The 19,295-nt window shown below is 36.6% G+C and overlaps 1 protein-coding gene across 1 annotated transcript in view; it reads right to left on the bottom strand.

Moving 5' to 3' along the window:
• Positions 1-379: 379 nt before the first annotated feature.
• The window catches only part of LRRC2 (leucine rich repeat containing 2), a 59,715-nt gene continuing 40,799 nt past the window's right edge, over positions 380-19,295 (bottom strand). The window contains exons 5-8 of the mRNA XM_061377537.1: positions 5,659-5,804; positions 3,705-3,860; positions 1,746-1,882; positions 380-486 (exon numbers count right to left, since the gene is read on the bottom strand). Of these exons, the coding sequence (XP_061233521.1) occupies positions 437-486; positions 1,746-1,882; positions 3,705-3,860; positions 5,659-5,804 (489 nt within the window). The 3' untranslated portion in view covers positions 380-436. The remainder of the gene's footprint in view (positions 487-1,745; positions 1,883-3,704; positions 3,861-5,658; positions 5,805-19,295) is intronic.

The following is a 19,295-nucleotide window of genomic DNA, read 5'->3' on the forward strand; positions in this document are numbered from 1 at the left end:
AAGTGAGTTATTTGGTCTTAAGAAAAAAACAGATCACATTCATTTTCTAAATTAATCCTTCACCTCTTATAAAATAAAATATCTTTTTAAGATAGTGATTCATGTTCCACTGCTTTAACTACAGCATACAGTGTATTCAACCTGAGGGTATCTATGCCTGTGTATATTTTATTACAGTGAATATTTATTTTCATCAGGTCTATATGTAAATTAGTGGCTGCTGCTGTGGACTAGAAAATAAATTTGTTGATTTAAAAGGTGAAACAGCCTTCTTATGAAGCCTCTACTGCTCTTTGTTTTATCTGCAGTTACTGGGAGCAACTATAGTAAGAAATAAAAAAAAATCATGGTGACTTTGAAGTGCTTTTGACCATCTGTGGATGGATAGTAATAGAGTTATTCTGATGTTAACTTGTGATTTAGAGATTTCTATTCTTCAGAGCTGAAGACTGAATAATACTTTTGTAGTGTAGGAAGGAGCAGAATCTGTGAAAAGAGAAAAAAAAAACACAGCTCAGACTTTAGCTATGTAATCCAGCACAAATAAATGGAGCCCTTAGCTAGAAACAGCTAGGTTTGGTTTTATTTCAAAAGTTCTCTACAAGTGATCTCCCTGATATCTTACAGAAATTCTGCTAGCTCATATTATACAGAAACTATTCCTTCTCCAGTCTGCTTTTCAAGGCAAGTATTGGCATAATCTGTAGCACAAGAGTTCAGAAGCAGGAAATACAAGAGTGATTTGTGATCCAACCTTAAAGCTTGGAGATAAGTTTTGTCTAGGAAGGCAGAAACATCTATCCCTGAGCTGCTTTACCCCAAATGAGTATAAAGCTGGCCTATGCCTGTCAGGATCAAATGAAGGTTTCAGGAAGCTTGGCTGCCATTTTAGAAGTAGGCAGCTTGCATACACCAGTGTGCAGCTTATGAACACTAAAGAATAGAAGTCCAGTATCAGAACATGAAAAATATTCTGCAGCCACATTGCTTTATATTTCTTTTTTTATATTTCTTTATATTCTTTACATTTCTTTTTTGCCAGGTCTTGTAGGACTGCTCTACAGACCACCTACATGCCAATTCATGAAATGCAAAGAATGAAAAAGATTCATTCCACAAAAATTCATTTGCACACACAAAATCTCAGAGGGATTTAAACCCTATATGGTATTTTGGCTCACAGGAAATTTTCCCTTTGTTTCCTAACAAGTTTTACTAAATGAAAAAAAAAGAGATTTCCAGTTACTTAATTACAGTAAGTCTAAAACAGAACAGCAAGATAAAGTAACATAGATTTTTTAGGTGGGGTGCAATAAAAACAATGTGGTCAAACAATAAGTACATTATATACAGATACATTATTAAAAAATAATCTGTCAATGCAAAGAGTATTTCATATATACATTGTGTTTCTTTTTTCGGAGAAGAAGTACTTTTTGCTGAAATTCAGTCACTAATGCTAATCCCCAGTGAGGTGAGCAAATCGTTGCATACATCGTCATTGAATTAATGCATGTGCAAACACACCATTAAATTTGTATGCATTTGTTCAATATCAAGTGTCTTAGTCAGGGCCCAACATTTAAACAAAACACATTAGACATTTTCACTTTTAGTCTTATTTGCCATAACAGACAATTACAGTTTAAGGATATATTGCTTGTTCTCTTAAAATTTAATGCTTCAATTGTATTTCTGCATTTATATCCAAGATAGTATGAAGTTTACTGCAAGTTAACACATACCCCTTTCTTTTAGGTCTTCAATGTATGATTTCATAAACTCTTTCTCGAATTGCTCACGTTCACGTTCACTTTCTACAATTTCTTCAGTGTCTTTGCCTACAATAGTTTCAACTGGGCTGTCCTTGAGACTTACAAATCTAAAGAGAGATTAACAGAATAATATAGGCATCAGGCTTCTGAACTTCACTGGCCTACATGAATGACATTTTAGAAGTTGCTTCTACAGCCAGAAAGAGAAACGTAAAGAACATTTGCTCAGTTTTTGCATTGTGGAATCATTAGGATCCACTTATTCGCAGAAGTAAAAATTTCAAATAGCACATTCTCTCTACTCCACTTTCCATATAAAATTTATGAGATTTAGCTCTTTTCTTTTTTCTTATCTACATAAATCATTCTTTGCATTACGAAACATATTTCTTCATTATTAAACTTATGGCAGACTATGTGGTAATTTCACAGCTGTTACTGAGCAGTGCAAACTCTTTAATAACTGCCTGTAATCTGAATTTTGCCAGTATTACTTGACTGGCAATATGTATCTCTATTTTTTGGTAGTTGTCATGTTTATTCTCTTTTACAATGTATGACTGGATATGCATTGTGTCATATTTGCAAATTTCCTAAAGTGACACATTGCAGATGAGACACTAGATGGTTACATTCACATCTAAAATAATGTACAAATTAAGTCTGTAACATTTTGAAAATCTCTGATGTTTTTCCCACTCAAGAAGTAAAAAAAAAAAAAATCCAAGAAATGTTACTTTCTAAAGAACAAATGGTCCAACAAATCATACAGCTTTTCAAAATCTCATGAATTGTTGTGAGTCTGTGGTCTGTTGATCTTGGCTGCCAGATTCTCCCACCAAGCAGCCCTCCCACTCCCTGTCCGCAGCAGGGTATGGGAGAACATAAGATGAAAAAGTCATAGGCTGAGATAAAGACAGCTTAATGTAGAAAAACAAAAGCCACACACAGAAGAAAAACAAAGCAAAATAAACATTACAAAAATTTAAAAAAAAACATTCTCTACTTATCAACAGGCAATGTCCAGCCCTTTCCTGGAAACCAGGCACTCAGTATGGGTAGCAGTTTATAATAATCTTATTAAGGTGTTTGCCTTCCGAAGCTTTCTCTTGATTTTATTGATGAGCATGACACCATACAGTATGGAATATCTGTTTGGCCAGTTTGAGTCAGCTGTCCCAGCTGTGTCCCCTCACAAACTCTTGCTCCTCCTCAGCCACTGGCCTTTGTGAGGGGGGTTTGAAGAGGCAGCCTTGATGTAGGAGCCCTGGTCAACAGTAGCAAAACCTCAGTGTGTTATCAACACCATTCTAGCTACAAATACAAATACAGCACTATGAGGACTACTGTGGAAAAAGTTAACTCCATCCCAGTCAGACCCAATATCGAGTCTCAAATGGTATCATAATCAGAGGCCTGAACCTTGGCTGTAGGAATGCAAAATCATTGTAACTGCAGACTAAAAGGCCTTTTAGACTTATCTTGCATGCAGCAACAAGGTGCTGCTTCACAACAAAGAATATATGATCTACTAAACTCATGCGACACTATTTAGACTTTTAACTCCCAGAAGCATACTTTTGACAGCACTGAGCTAGCTTATTAACAGCAAACTGCCAGTTTCCTGGTCCTGCTCTGGCACATGACTATGAGACTCCAGAGTTAGAGCTACTACAACCATGTCTATGTCTACACAGGAATAGCATTTTAGGCATACAGATGCACAGTGTGGGGAAGTGGCAGATGAAAATCAGAAAACTGCTGTTCCTCTGTATTTTCCAAGCTTTCTAGTGCCTCCTTAAGGGCTCTGATATCAATTGAGTCCTGATTTGACCACCAGGTGTGGTAGAAACTGATGCTCATGAAAATATTTCTGCTGAGTGCACCTACTTTATGTTCTTAAGAACATACTTTCTCTCTTTTACTTACTTTAAACCTGTGGTTGACTCACAGACAGCAGTGGGTATCTCAACCAGGTCATCACCACTGACAACTAGCAAACTGAGCTTTGGCATATTGACGAGAGCTCGTGGAAGATAAGTCAACTTGTTTTTCTGTAGGAGAAGTGTCTGAAGTTGATCTAACCTGTAAAAATGTGAAAGATGAAGACAATAAAATATTTATTTCAGACAGGAATATCTATCCAAGACAGCAACACAGAATTAATCTTGTACAAAAGAAGAACATGCACCATCTTTTGCTTCTCAAAAATTACTTATACCACACTTCCACAAATTGCCACCAACTAACCTTAATGGAAATTTCCAGTCATGGTTCAATATTATAGATATTAATAGCATACATCTGAAAAGTACTCAGAAGCATGCCCCAGATAAAAGATTACAAAAATTACTGTGCTTTCATACACATGTTGACAGAATATGATATAAAGGTTCACTATGTGTATCCTGGAACTGATGAAAAATACGAGTCATCAACTCACACCTTTGCCCATATGCTGGCTTCTATGAACTAGATACATTCGTGCCAGGCAGTATATTCCCATCAATTGTTTTTCACTAGTAATTAGTACTGTGGGGAGCAAGAGAAAGACCAGCTCCTGGTCATATGGCTCTTGAAAGTTTTCCCATTGAAATCAATTTAATGACAACATTTTGTAAAGGAACACGTTTAGCTTGGTTTTCTTTACTTACCCTAGCTCTTCTCCTAATGCAATAGCAATTTGTGACTGAGCATTTATTCCTTGGAGTAGACAGAAGACAAAAAGCATAGCAAACTGATGAAACAAGTGTGTCTGATTTGACAGGAAAAGCCCATTCCTTGAACACCATTGTACGAAAACAGAGAAGATGAAATGTAGAAAAGGAGCATTTTGGAGACAGTGGAATATATATGGTTTGCAGGGGGGAAATGACCCTTAAGTTTAGTGAGTAACCTTCCATAAAATAAAAACCTTATTAGAAGCTCTTTCAAATTAATCAAATCTCTGTTCAGATCTGTTGTATACTGTTGTTGTTAGAGCATCTGAATTACTAACATAAAAGGTTTCAGCCCCTGCTGTCAGAGAAATCTGTGATTACACAATGTCCCAGAAAGTTCTTTTTGACCAGCAACAAGGGGTTTGCAAAAGTTAAGGTTGAATAAATTTTGTATGAAGTTTCTTCTGCCTCAAGGATCTCTATTCCCAACTCAACAAATAACGCATATTTTTTTAAATATAAACTTTAGTTAATCCATCATTTCTTTACATATGGTCATGTAACAATCTGTAAACCAGATTACAGCAGGACTCCAGAGTGAATAAATAGGCCCAGGAATAAGTGCTTTCTCAGACTAGTAAGTCCCATTAAGGGGATCAGCATGATTTTTTTAAAAATATCTCCAGTGGATCTCTAAGTTGAGAACATATGTGTGCACATGAATATATACTCCAGAGTAGGAGGGGAAAATTGACAGTAGGTTTTTCAATCTTACTAATATTTTTCTGCTTTACTGCCAAAGTTTGTCAGGTCCTTTAAATATGCTTTAGTTCATCTTTCCCTCCACCCTATTTACCCTCCAGAGTGATACTGCTGCCAACTCCATATGGTGAGTCCCCTTTGCTGGAACTAAGACAGTATGCCCCATGAACTTCCTAAAGAACAATGCTGTCATGAATGCAGCAGAAAATCTAATTAGTTAACTGCAAAGTAGAGGCACTGACTGTGCAATCTGCCATCAATGAGGTAGAAAATGCAGTTTCTGTTATCTGACCTATTCCATCAATAATAATGGTAAAGCTTACATGCAAAACTGTAGGATGCATTTCCAAATGAGGCTTTCTCATGTAATTTTTCATTAATGGTGTCCCTTAGAAGCTTGTTACTTTTTAGATTTGCTTTATAGTTCGCAAGCCTGCCAATAAATTAAAAACATAAACTACCTGTCTATGTCTTCAGGGAGGTCTTTCAGGTTGTTGTTGCTAATATCCAACCACTGCAAATTAGACATCCGAAGTACACAAATTGGAATAGAATGGAATTTGTTTGCTGACACGTCCACAACTGTGACTTGTTTCAGGTTACTTAGCTAGAAAGAAGTGGCACTTTATTTTAGTTACATTTTGCAAAGTACAGAAGACATTTCATTCATCAAAAGTTCCTGGTTTTCTCAAAGCGCTTGAAAAAATAAGAATTGCATGATTATTTTTATTCAACTTTTTGCCAGTCTTATCTCTTAGTTATCATTTTATACCAAAAAAAAATTTCAGAAATAACTATCATCTCCCAAAATGTTCATCACCTTTCTAACACTTTCATGGTATCGAAGTTTCAGATGACACCAAGGCTGGATATAAATAATGACTGGGTTCTTTCCTAGCTTACATATGAAGTAAGCTCTGAAGTAACAAAATACAGTTTTGATTATTGTTAGATGAAAAGTTACCATTCACAAAATCTGAGATTTTATAACTTTCACAAAACCCACATAATTTCCTTTGTTATAACTCTGTTATGCACTGAAGGTGTATTGCTAGGAGACTCTTAGAAAATTAAACTGTCGATTTAAGCAAACAGAAAATTTAGTCAAATATTTTTCAAAGATCTTTATATCATCCATACTGCAAACTAAATAAGGTGCACTAGAGCTTTTTATTTTATGCTTTTCAAACAAATTACCTTTTTAAATAATAAACCTTTAGCACAATGAAGGTTAAGTACAAATGTAAAATATACCTGTTAAAGAAATAAATGTGTTAAATAAACCTCTCCGTGTAGTGAAACGATTATTCACACTATCAGTGCTCATAAAACCATGCATCTAGAAAAAATGTAAGTCAAAGGAGTATAAATGTTAATGAAAAAAAGTTTAGAATGGAAGTTATGTTGCTGAGCTCCTAATCATATGTCACCATCCCAATCTAGCTCTATAGATCCTGATACAAAAGAGAAAGCATCAAAAGAATTTCATTGGTCTTTGCCTGAAGGTTTCTTAGAGTGTAGAAAATTATTAGCAGCCAAAACCCCCAAACCAAATGTATTTTCTACTTCCAAAGTGAGCAAAATTCAAGAAACAGAGTGAGAATTAAAGAAGTAGAAAACAATATAATGCATTCTGTATCCTTGAGAGGGATTTTTTTATTCTTATTATTTAATAAGAATCTACCTATGTTTTGTTCTATTTTATGGCCAAAATTCTTACTGTAGTATTGACAGACTTTTATCTTAATTTGACCTCTGCCATTTAAGATGCTCATGCTCACAGCTTGGTGCTATGTCAGAGCCAGTTTGGTTTGGGATTTTTTGGCAGTGGTTTTTCTTCTTGTTGTTTGTTTGTTTGCTTGTAGAGTGTGAGGTTTTTTGTTTGGTTGAGCTTTTTGTTTTCTGTTTTGTTTTGTTTTTTTCTAGATACAACCTCATATTGCTCTGTAACCTTAAAATTCTTTTCAAGGACATGTACTGAAGTTATAATATCACGACTAAACAATTAAGTTTAACTTTCAAAAACAGAGTAGATATTCAGAGTTTCTTAAGTCAAAGATATAATTTCCAAATAGGCCCACCACTGTATTAGAACAGTCTTGGTGAGGCACCATGGAAATGCTTCCCTCCTGATTCAGAGCAGGCAAGTATCTGAAGGGGGCCTATAGGGATGCTGGGGATGGACTCTTCTTTAGGGACTGTAGCGATAGGACAAGGGGTAACGGGTTCAAACTTAAACAGGGGAAGTTTAGATTGGATATAAGGAGGAAATTCTTTCCTGTTAGGGTGGTGAGGCACTGGAATAGGTTGCCCAAGGAGGTTGTGAATGCTCCATCCCTGGCAGTGCTCAAGGCCAGGTTGGACAAGGCCTTGGGTGATATAGTTTAGAGCGAGGTGTCCCTGCCCATGGCAGAGGGGTTGGAACTTGATGATCTTAAGGTCCTTTCCAACCCTAACTATTCTATGATTCTATATCTTTTCCTGACACTTCTTGCTTCAGAATTATTCTGTTGTTTTGAGGACTGACTACCAGCAATGAGTACTCACACTGTAAATTTTGCAGAGACTGAATCTTTTTTCCTTCCAAAAAGAGTGACACTTCCAGACTGTAGCAATGGAGAAAATAATTAGCACTACCTTTATACTGCATTCACTTTGTGTTTTCAGATTTTGTCACAATTCCAAATCCCAAGCAGATATTTCAGGTTTCTCTGCACTGAGAACAATTTGCTCTCCCCAGAAGAAATTTAGCAGTCGCAGATATAAAACAATGTCCCACAGATTTAAATTCCACCCAAAGTGTTCTGAAACCATTCCCGGAGAAGGAAAGCCACAATTCCTAAACATAAAGCATCAAATTACTTTAAAATCAACTCACATCACTGTTCACACAGATTCTTAAACACATTGCTTTCACATGCCGTCCCTGTCATGCTCAACATAGTAACACTAGGTGGTAAAATGATATTTCTTCAACAGCAGAAGCTTGTTTTACATATTTTCCTGAAAGTACTTTATTGCATTAAAATTTAAAAGTAACATCAATATAGCAATAATATTTTTCTGAACAGATATTTTTCTGACATTTTTCATCTAGTATTGATAGCAGATTTGTTTAATGCTGGACTAGATGGAAACCATAATTTTTCAGGAGTTTGTACTCCTGTAAAATGTAACTAAATATAAGGACATGGACTCCTTTGTTATAAAGTTTGGTTCATCATGCAGTAGAATATATGGAGCCATGATTATGTTGTATAAGCTGCAAGCACTTAGTATTTTTAATTTTAGGATAATATTTAACAAAACCTGTCCATAGTATGTTGAAACCTAATGGAGTTTTTATTTAATCTGTCTCTGATACACCAACAACAAACACCTGTGATATAAAATGACTTGAAAATATGGCAGCCATGTGTTATGTTTTATAAAGAAAATCCTCTGTATTTTATATCTTCTTGAAGGACTGGTGCATTTTTGCACCTTTTATAACGTTTAGTTTTCAAACAAACATGGCTCCCTTATCATTTTTACATTATAATTTATTTTTGATGTTGATTTTTGCTATTTTGTTCTATTATGTGACTTTGAATCAATCAATATATAGCTTTTATGGAAGCACCATTTTAAAAAACAGCTATATTTAATAGTGTAGCTACCTGGACTTGTCATTCTTATGTTTAATCACTCTTGTCATTTTTAGTTGACAAATTGCCCCATTTTGCTTATCTTAATAATTTTGTTCACAGAAATAATCCAGATAACCTTGCGGAACTCCACTGCTTCCCTTTCCCTCTAACAGCTAAGCCTTCAGTTGAAAGAAAAGGAGGCCCTGTCCTGAGCTGAACAAGTTATGTCATTTATGGGTCTGTTTTTATTTCTGTTCTGCTTTTTAACATGAAAGGGTTTTACTGATAAGGTTGCATACAAGTTTATCATGTGTTACCTACTACTTAACACCGACAAATGAAAAGGTGTACAGTCGCATCAAGCTTTGAAACAAAAATACGGTATTTTTTAATTACATTCTGTGACAGAAACAGCATCCCATCAAAGTTAATGTATGACAAGACATACAAAGGCTTAACCAGGAAATGTCTATCAATGCATTACAAACGTGCTTGTGCCCACAAATTCCAGACAGAATGAATTCAAAGAAAATTTATATCACTTCACAGTAGGATCACGTTTTCGATTTGTTGTTTCCCAAATCAAAGAGTGGCACTCAGCATGTCATTAGCCTGCTGAAAGCATTACAGTATATATAGCGAAGGAGCACACTAAGTGCTAACTGCTCACTTGCCCACGTAGATCTCATGCATTCAAATCAAATCCTTAGCTTTTCTTTCACCAAGTTGTAAGTATAACCTATTCTATAATCTCATTTACACTCTTGGAGTAAAGCCTCAATTAAAGGAATAGTATAAGAGCATTTTTAGAGGCAGAAGATATGTTTCGTGAAGACCTACTTGTATACTTGTATTCTAGTCCACTATCAGACTTCCAAACTGGGCTCTTAAACTGGAGGAGGCCAAGGTATTTAACAGTCAACTTCAACCCTTAGTAACAGTGCACTTATTCACAAAACCCTCTGAAGCGTAAAAAAGCATAACTTCAAATAACACTTCTTTTGGTACTAAATAAGCTAAATCCACGAAACATATGTAAAAGCCAGTGTTCACCCAAACGGAATTATTCTGATTTTACAATGCTAAAATCCTAAATCTTTTACAGAGCTAATCCACAAATACACACTGGTTTTCTGATGCTAAAGTTTAACATTATCCCCTTCATTACTGGAGCATTATCATCATTTAAACACCTACTGTTTAAAGTCTAATAGGGCAATTATAGCTATGGTGATGTAAGAATAAAAAGTTAATAAAGAGACTTTGCTTTTTATTAAAGCAGTTTTTTGATACACAAACCTTTCATGATGTCTGCAAAGAATGAGAATGCTGGCTGCATATGCAGTATTCACAAAAATATCAAGTATTCATTATTCATAGGTCATTGAAGAACCAGATAGCAGTAAGAGCAGGGCTATTTTCATACAGTTAAAATCCCTAAGAATGTGGATCATGTGTTTAAGAGTTGTTCCAAGCCACTAGATGAGTCATATGCATGAAATTAAGTACCAAATTAATGATTTTCTGGACTGAGGCCAAAACAAGCTTGCTGTCTAACAAAATAAATAAATAAATAAATAAATGATTGTGCTGATTAGGAACATTAAATTTTTATAGTATTACTGCTGGAGCTACACACAGTCTGCATATATTACTGCACTTTGCCATCATAAAGTCATATCTTCTTCAAGTCTACAAAACATCTAAATTAAGGACACACATTAGAAAGGAAAACTAGTCCCTACCAGAAGTCAATTAAAGGTTTCTCATCAACTCAAATGGATTCAGTAGCTCACTTGGCATGCATATTCTCCATATGTTGTAATTAAAGCCATTAGAAAAGAAAGAGCAGAAATGTCAGTAGCATAAAGGCATTAACTGACCTCTACAGAATGTTTGGATAGGAAGTATCCTTTAAATATGTCAAAGGACCCTTATATTTGCCTTCATAGCAAGATGACCAAAACTATTCACTTTCACAACAGAACAGAGACAAAGCCAAAATCTTTTTTTTTCATTTCTGCTTTGAAATGCAACAGCAATTGAAGCAGTACTATTCAAATGATGCCATCTTTATTATGATTTAAACATATGTAATGATGCTGGGCTTTCAAGGCAAGAAGAATTTCCTTCATAGGGATCTGACACAGGCACTGGACATGTGGCAGCCTTCCAGTAATACCACCCAGACACATGATGTTTATTACTGCCCCATGGATGAGAACATCTGCTTTTTACCAGAATTCTCTAAGTCTCATTTCTTTCTTTTTTTGTTTTCTTTTTTTTTAATTTATACACTAACGAATCATTGTTTAAATTGTCTTTAAAAACAAAAAATTGTCCACATAGAAAATATCTGGATAGGTCCCCAGTGTAGCCAAGATGCTCCTGTATTTCAGGCAAGCTCATTGTTCTAAATTATGTCAGGAGCTCTTTCATCAACTCAGAGAAACTCAGGAAGAGGTAGGCACAAATACAACTGAAGGCTTGGTCCATAACACTTCTTGGATTACTAAATATTATTCTGTGCCTCTTACACAACAAAGAAAAGATGTCTAACAAAATCAGCCATCTGGCCTGTCCCAGAGTAGTTACTCAGACAATAAATTGTTTAGAATCAAGTTGCACAGTACTGAAGCAGTATAAGCTCAGATACATTTTACACTTTTTCATCTAAACAAGTGTATTACTGCCCAGTCCCCTTCAGATTGTGTCCAAGCAACTTAGCTTTGGTTAACTACACATTTCTGCTGGAGACATAAATTCCCCTAGTAATTTTTTTAATACTAAACAACAAAAATCTCATGAGCACTTGTGTATAACATAGAATCATGGAATCATAGAATAGTTAGGGCTGGAAAGGACCTTAAGGTCATAAAGTTCCAACTCCCCTGCCATGGGCAGGGACACCTCACACTAAACCATGTCACCCAAGGCTCTGTCCAGCCTGGCCTTGAACACCACCAGGGATAGAGCATTCCCAAGCTTCCTTGGGCAACCTATCCCAGTGCCTCACAACCCTCACAGTAAAGAACTTCCTACTTATATCTCACCTGAACTTCACCTGTTTAGTTTGAACTTATTACTCCTTGTCCTGTCGCTACAGTCCCTAAAGAAGAGTCCATCCCCAGTATCCCTATATGCCCCCTTCAGATACTGGAAGGCTGCTATGAGGTCTCCATGCAGCCTTCTCTTCTCCAGGATGAACAGCCCCAACTTTCTCAGCCTATCTTCATATGGGAGGTGCTCCAGTCCCCTGATCATTCTCGTGGCCCTCCTCTGGACTTGTTCCAACAGTTCCATGTCTTTTTTATGTTGAGGACACCAGAACTGCACACAATACTCCAGGTAAGGTCTCACGAGAGCAGAGTAGAGGGGCAGGATCACCTTCTACCTGCTGGTCACGCTCCTTTTGATGCAGCCCAGGAAACGGTTGGCTTTCTGGTCTGTGACCGCACACTGAAGCTGTCTCATATTAAGATTCTCATCAACCAACACCTTCAAGTCCTTCTCCACAGGGCTGCTCTGAATCTCTTCTCTGCCCAGCCTGTAGCTGTGCCTGGAATTGCTCTGACCCAGGTGTAAGACCTTGCACTTGGCACGTCCAATGCCAGGTAATATTTTCTGTAAACATTGCAATTTACAAGTACCTATGTAATGCTCTGAGTACATAAAAAGATAAATATAACAAAGGGAACTGTGCCTACTGAACAAATACTTAGAAGGAATGACATTTATTATTGACAGCATGCATCTAAAGCTGTCAAGATTTTTACAATTGCAAATAAAATCTAATACAAGCTAATACAAGAACAGTAAACTACACACATTTCTTAAACTGACTGAAACCTAGGAAAGATGGAAAGATGAAAAAAATAACATCATGTAACTCAGTGAAACTCCTGTGTTCAGTATGCAATAGCGGTCAAAAAAGCAAATAAATAGCTGAATATGTAATATGATATATAATAATTAACCCTGAAATTAACTTGCCACTGAATAAAACAATTGTACACCTACATGCAAAGTACCATAGTCCTTGTCAGTTTTTTCAAGGAAGAATACAACAGATGAGATGCAGAAATGAGTGACAGTTATTACATAATGGAAACAGTTTGTTATATTTTATTTTTTTGTTTTGTTTTGCAGCGATTCTGAAAGACCTAAATCAAAATTAGGAATGACTGTAAAGATTCAGACTGTTGAACAAGAAATGATAAATTCATACTGCGTTCTTCCTTCTCAATACAAGATCAACATAATCAAAAAGCATTGCACTTCCCAGTAAAATTAATCTCTATCAGGTTCGCAACAGCAACATGGTTTTCAGTGTAAGAACACTGTAGAATTCAAAGGAAGCTGACATTTACACAAGTAATGAAAACCTTTATATCTATGCCAAAGTCCAAGATTTTTTCAACATTGGAATATGGCACAAACACCTCACTGATATTATACAGAATAATACTAAACACCATATTCAGCTTGCTTATTGAGATTTCAAAGGTGAAATCTTCTGAAAGCTGAATTCTTTCGAGAGAAGATTTGCAACTTAGCAGTATATTGTGATACTAACTTCACTATTACCACAGAACATAGAGCTGCAAATGAAGTGCTGTGATGTTATGCTGTAAAAATGCATTGAAAGATCTCTGCTGAGCATTAACACCCACATCGAGCAAATGGGAGAAAGGAACAGGAACACAGTGACAAATCACTTAATGAGGTAAAAAATTCTTCGCTGAAAGTATAACACAGGTTTCCTGATCTTTAGATACTAAGGACCCCTCCAGTTATGTATTAAGAAAATTCTCAGACACCTATCAAGGCTTTCTTTGATTGTGGTAATGAAATTAATGGGGATTTAAGATTCTCTATATTTTTTACTCATTTCTTCACTTTTCTAAAAATATTTACTCCAGCATTCTACAGTTCTGAATAATCACATTAGGTCCTTGAGTCTAGTCAAGCTTTTTATTGCCTCTAGCCAGCATTTCAAAGATCATTCTGTATTTGTAACCTGAAAACTTGGAGCCAGCTTCTGCAAATGAAAAGCATTTCAACTATATTAAAAGCAGGTTTGGGTAGCCTGACCTCTTGTTAACCATCTCCTTGCCCTGACAGGAGCACATTCAAAGAGTAAACAAACCAAACACCGACAACAAAAGCAGAAAAGAACAGCAAATCATGACATGGCAATGCCTACATATGATCCTGACATGTGCATCTTCTAATTCATTGCAGCCCCTCTGATATCATAATCACACAGGTCAGATGACTGTTAACTGACCAGCTCTGTATTTCAAGATGAGACAAAGTAAGAGCCTCAAGATAGCTTGGCAGCCAGTGTACACTGCCTGACAGGACTGAAGCAAGGAGTCATAACCCTCAGAAGCAGCCTAGTGGTGCATATTGTCACCAGTCATATAGCCATATAATCATCTATCATATAAGACAGTCATAGGAAGTTCTGTCACATAGTCATACACATTCTTCACACAGACTCTAGATATAGGCAAGCATTGGCCACACACGCACCCAGCATCAGCACTGGCCATGTAAATTGATTCATGGAGTCTCAAATTTTGGGTCAAGGAATTTAGCAGATGATTAACAGTATCACTTCAGATTAGACCAGAAAGCAACTGGCTCATGTTGCTAGGGTAACACAGGTGATGGCAAAGCAAACAAAACATATGTCAGTTAAAAATAGATAGGAAGAGATACTAATATCGGCATGATTTTGTGAAGTAGAACATTAGAGAGGTCTGGGAAATCTTAATCCTGCAAAACTGTGTTTACACCATAATGCATAAAGTTATTTTAACCTTACCGTAACAACTGTAATTTGTGTTTTTATTGTTTGTAAAATTATCCATCCTTCTAAAATCAGCAATAACTAGATCTACAACAAGCTACAATAGTGAATTAGATGGATTGTCTAAACAGCAGGTGAAGAGACAACTGGGTGGGGTTTTTTTTCATATTTGTTCTGAGTTATCTAGCCATTAATTTCTTTACCTGAAACTCATCGTGCTTTGCCCTACAGTTCACAAGCATGACAGAGACAAAGGCTTGTGAGCTGGCATCCCTTCAAGAAAAAAAACAAAAAAAACCTTGGGCCATATCCTCCATTGAATTCCCTTGCTTCTTCAGCATCACTTCCACTTCATGTTCGGTAAAATTCTACCGTCTTTTGCCCAGAACTAGTAGGGTGGAGATCTTACCTGACTGAGTCCTACATGAGACAAAAAAAAAAAAAAAAACCAAAAACAGGATATCTACTTTCAACTGTTAGGGCTGGCTCTTGTCTTTATGCCTTTCCCATTGATCAGTGATGATGAATGAAAATAAAAGTCAGATTCACCAAGCATTATTTACAGCTATGAGGAGTTTATAAATCGTTTAACTACACACAATTAGTTAACAACTGACAGGAATATATTCAGTAATAAATTAAATGCCTTAACTTCAGTTAGACTTTCCAGCTTTATTCTTAGAGAATAAATAATACCACTCATTGGCTGCACTTTATGGAATAACAAATAACGTGCTTTTTTCTCCCTTTACCTCCAACTCCCTTTTGACTATCATCAATCCATTGTATGTGTGTACCAGAGACTTTTTTTTTATATTAAAATATGCAAATGTGATAGTGCTATGTATTTGTTCTCTGCCCAGTGAGAACATATCTGAAGTCTTCCCACACTTGCATAAAGCTTGTGCCTCTGCTCTTCCTGCTAAATGACTTGCTTTGCTGAATAGGACTTCTCAGAGAAACAGAACCAGACCAAAAGAGACCAAAACACTTTCCAGCTGTTAAACCTCATTTAAGATATCTTTTGAAACTGTATTAAAGTATAAAAGTAATCAGTGTCTGTTCTGGATACTGCTGTATTTGAAAACCTTAGGTGACTAATGTTAGTGTTTAATGAATCTCTAATCACGTCACCTATTTTTTTAGGGTCTCACATGTTAGCATTGTTGAAAGATGCAAGAGACAGCTAATTATAACTATAGTTTTCAGGTGAGCAAAACATAACAACAGCAGCAGCTATAACTCCTGTAACTCTAGACAGCCTTACCAGAGGGGGTGCATTACTGGACCTGTTGGTCACACAGATGAGCTAATTGGAAGTAGCCGGGGCTGCGCTGATCATGCACTAGTGGAGTTCACAATACTGAAGGATATGGCTCAGGAACATTTAGGTTTACATGCAAAGGCTGCACAGAATGCATTGTCCTGGTTTCAGCTGGGATAATTTTCTTCCCAGTAGCTGGTGCAGTGCTGTGTTTTGGCTTTAGTCTGAGAACAGTGCAGACTGGGGATGAAAGATTGAGAAGAGCCTTGAGAAGAAGGACTTGAGGACATGAGCCAGCAGAGTGCACTTGTAGCCAAGAAAACAGCGCTGTGCTGGGCTGCACCAAAATTTCTGTGACTAGCAGGTCAAGGCAGTTGATTCTGCCCCTCTGCTCCGCTCTGGTGAGATCCCACCTGCAGTACTGTATTCAGCTCAGGAAACAAATGGACCTGTTGGAGTAGGTCCAGAAGAGGGACACAAAAATGACCAGAGGGATGGAACACCTCATCTATGAAGAGAGGCTGAGATACTTGGGGTTGTTTAGCCTGGAGAAAAGAAGGCTCCAGAGAGACCTTATTGTGACCTTTCAATACTCAAAAGGAGCTTATAAAAAAAATGAGGATAGAGTTTTTAGTAGGGCCAGTAGTGACAGGTCAAGGGATGATGTTTCTAAACTAAAAGAGCATAGATTAAAACTAGGTATAAGGAAGAAAATTTTTATGACCTGTATGGTGAAGCACTGGAACAGGTTTCCCAAAGAGGTGGTAGATGCCCCATCCCTGGAAATATTCAAGGCTGCCTTTTCTAACATTTACATTTGATTTCAGTTATGTCCGAAGACATTCCTAATTTATAAATATGGCCAAAATAGATTTTAATTGAACTGCAGATCCATAAACCCTTACTTCCAAAGGACTTTGCAACTAACACTAATCTAATACTAAAGTTAAACAGAAGGTTTTAAAATATAAAATGTTAAACATGAAACAGAAGAATAGAGAAAAATAAATTGGGAAAAAAACACTGAACCAGCTTGCTCTTCCTTAGGCATAGTATGGAATGGTATGAAATCCTAAGCCTTGTGCAAGTAAAAGATGATAATACACACTCTCCATTTTTTTCATGAAGCATCAGATTATCTCATTTTAAGATTCAGTGAGATAATATACAAAGTGTTAGAAGTGACCTCTGAAAACAGGGAAAGAGCTTTTTACAAGAAGCAGACAAGTGAGCAGTGTGCTTGACTCCCGAGGCTATTGCATGAGGCATGTTACTCAAAGCATGGCTTCACAGCACACCCAAACAGAAATACTGCAAAAGTCTGTGTACTGGACATACATGTTCCTAGTAGGCTGATACAGCCAATTCATAGGCTGCATTAGGCCAAGTAGAATGCTATGGTTTGGGGTGTGTTTTTTTACTCCAGACACTGAAAAAGGTGAATGTATCAGTACCAGATATTGAATCTATTAACAGAGAACAAAGACACACAAGACTTCAGTTATGCTAGAGCATCTCGCTCATAGCATACCTCAACTTAAAAAGCCTGCATTGAAGGATTAAATTGGTAGATTAAAAAGGCAAGAAGTATAGTCAGTATACATGCTGGAAACCTCCTTAACAACTGTAGTTTACCTGAAAAACAGTAGCAGAACAAGCTTAACATCTTGTCTTTCCTGAAGTTTCCCTGTTTACAAAACAAATTAACAGACAACAGACATCATAACAGTCTGTGAATTTCTTATATGGCTTGACAAATTCAGGCACAGAAACAACTGATATGCCATTAAAAATTTATACACATATGTATATGGTAGCTGACTTCACAAATTAAGGACTTTAATTCAAAATGGGGTTTGGTGACACTGTATGGTTTTCTGTATTAACTTATGCTCACCCACTACCACTTCTGGGTAGCAACTACACTCATGATCTTATTCAGATTTCTCCCCCTAAAATAGCTCATCATGTAATATTTTGTGTCTACTAAGCAAACAACAAAACAAACAAAAAAACACACACACACAAAAAAAAGACAAAAAAATGACCCCCAAAAACCAAAACTGAACTCTTTTCCTTGTAAAGCAAACAACTTAATGATCAAATGGACTAAAAGCTTCAAGACTGCTCTATTTTTTGCTCTTGTCATAAAGAAAATGGATAGAAAGGGAACAGGGAGACTGATTACTGAAGATGTAATTCAGTCTCTTGAGTTCTGATGATCTCATAAACTTTTATGGGCCTGACAAAAATTCTTGACTGAATTAAAGGCATGTTATCAATCTCTCTGAATCCATTTTCATATATGCTATCAGTATCACTTTCGACATTATTCGATGTACAAAACCAAGGTAAAATTAGATTTTGATCAGCTCAGCTGGGCTGAAGTTTGCCTTTATTTCTTTTGGGTAAGTTTAACATTAGAAAATACTGTTGCTATTCTCGTGTATTTCTGTAGCTTTCCCAGAAGAAACTTTTAAGGATTTGAAAGTCAAATAAAAATTAAACTTACTAAAAGACGATAAACAGGAGCCTCTATCTTATTTTGTGTGTAGGATGCCAACTTTTCTTAATGTTGTAAAGAGAAACCCTTCACCTACCAGATCACAGCCTGCACATCCTTGTTCATTTACAGTCTCCAGTTCCCAATACTCATACCACAGAAGACAATGATGACCAACCCATATGAATATTCCACTGGATTAACAGCTGTTAGCCACAATTGCATTAGGTAATATTTGGTCTAATTCTAACTTGGGGTCATAAATACTTGTATTGGATGCCCATAGCGAGATGTTGGCAGTATGGGGGCTGAAATGGTAGTCTGGCTGGGAAGACACCAGGGGCTGCCCCAAACTGAACACAGACAGTTCAAGCTGACTTCAATGGACCCCCCACCAGTCACACCTGATCTCCACAGCTAAGCACGTGATGTCACTCTAAAAATATCTTTATAGAAAGGGAAAAAAGGCAGCGAAATCGGAATGAGTGACGTTGAGAAGGTGGGAAAAAGATGTTTTAATGTCTTGTTTCTCACTACCTATTTACATATTGGCAAATATTAAATTAACCTTCACCAAGTACAATCTGTCTTGGCTACAACATTAAATGGTAAACAAACTTGACCCATGAGCTTTTCTATCTTATTTTCTCCTGATGTCATGCTGAAGAGGGGGAAGAAGTGAGCAGCTGGGTGGGCATTTTTGCTATTAGCCAAGATTAGCTGACTGTAACACTTCATATGTCTTTCTGTTTTCCTTTTTTAGACTTTCCAGACTAATTCAATATTTTAATTCATTAGTTACCTCTCAGTGACTATCATCTTTGTCCATCTGAGGTTCAAACCTCAGGCACCTCTTATTTCAGTAACATTAACAATCCAATTTC

This window comes from Neopsephotus bourkii, unplaced genomic scaffold (genome assembly GCF_033783945.1).
Source record: "Neopsephotus bourkii isolate Nb327-2 ecotype Australia unplaced genomic scaffold, CSIRO-AGI_Nbou_v1 NB_1759, whole genome shotgun sequence".
Taxonomy (NCBI): domain Eukaryota; kingdom Metazoa; phylum Chordata; class Aves; order Psittaciformes; family Psittacidae; genus Neopsephotus; species Neopsephotus bourkii.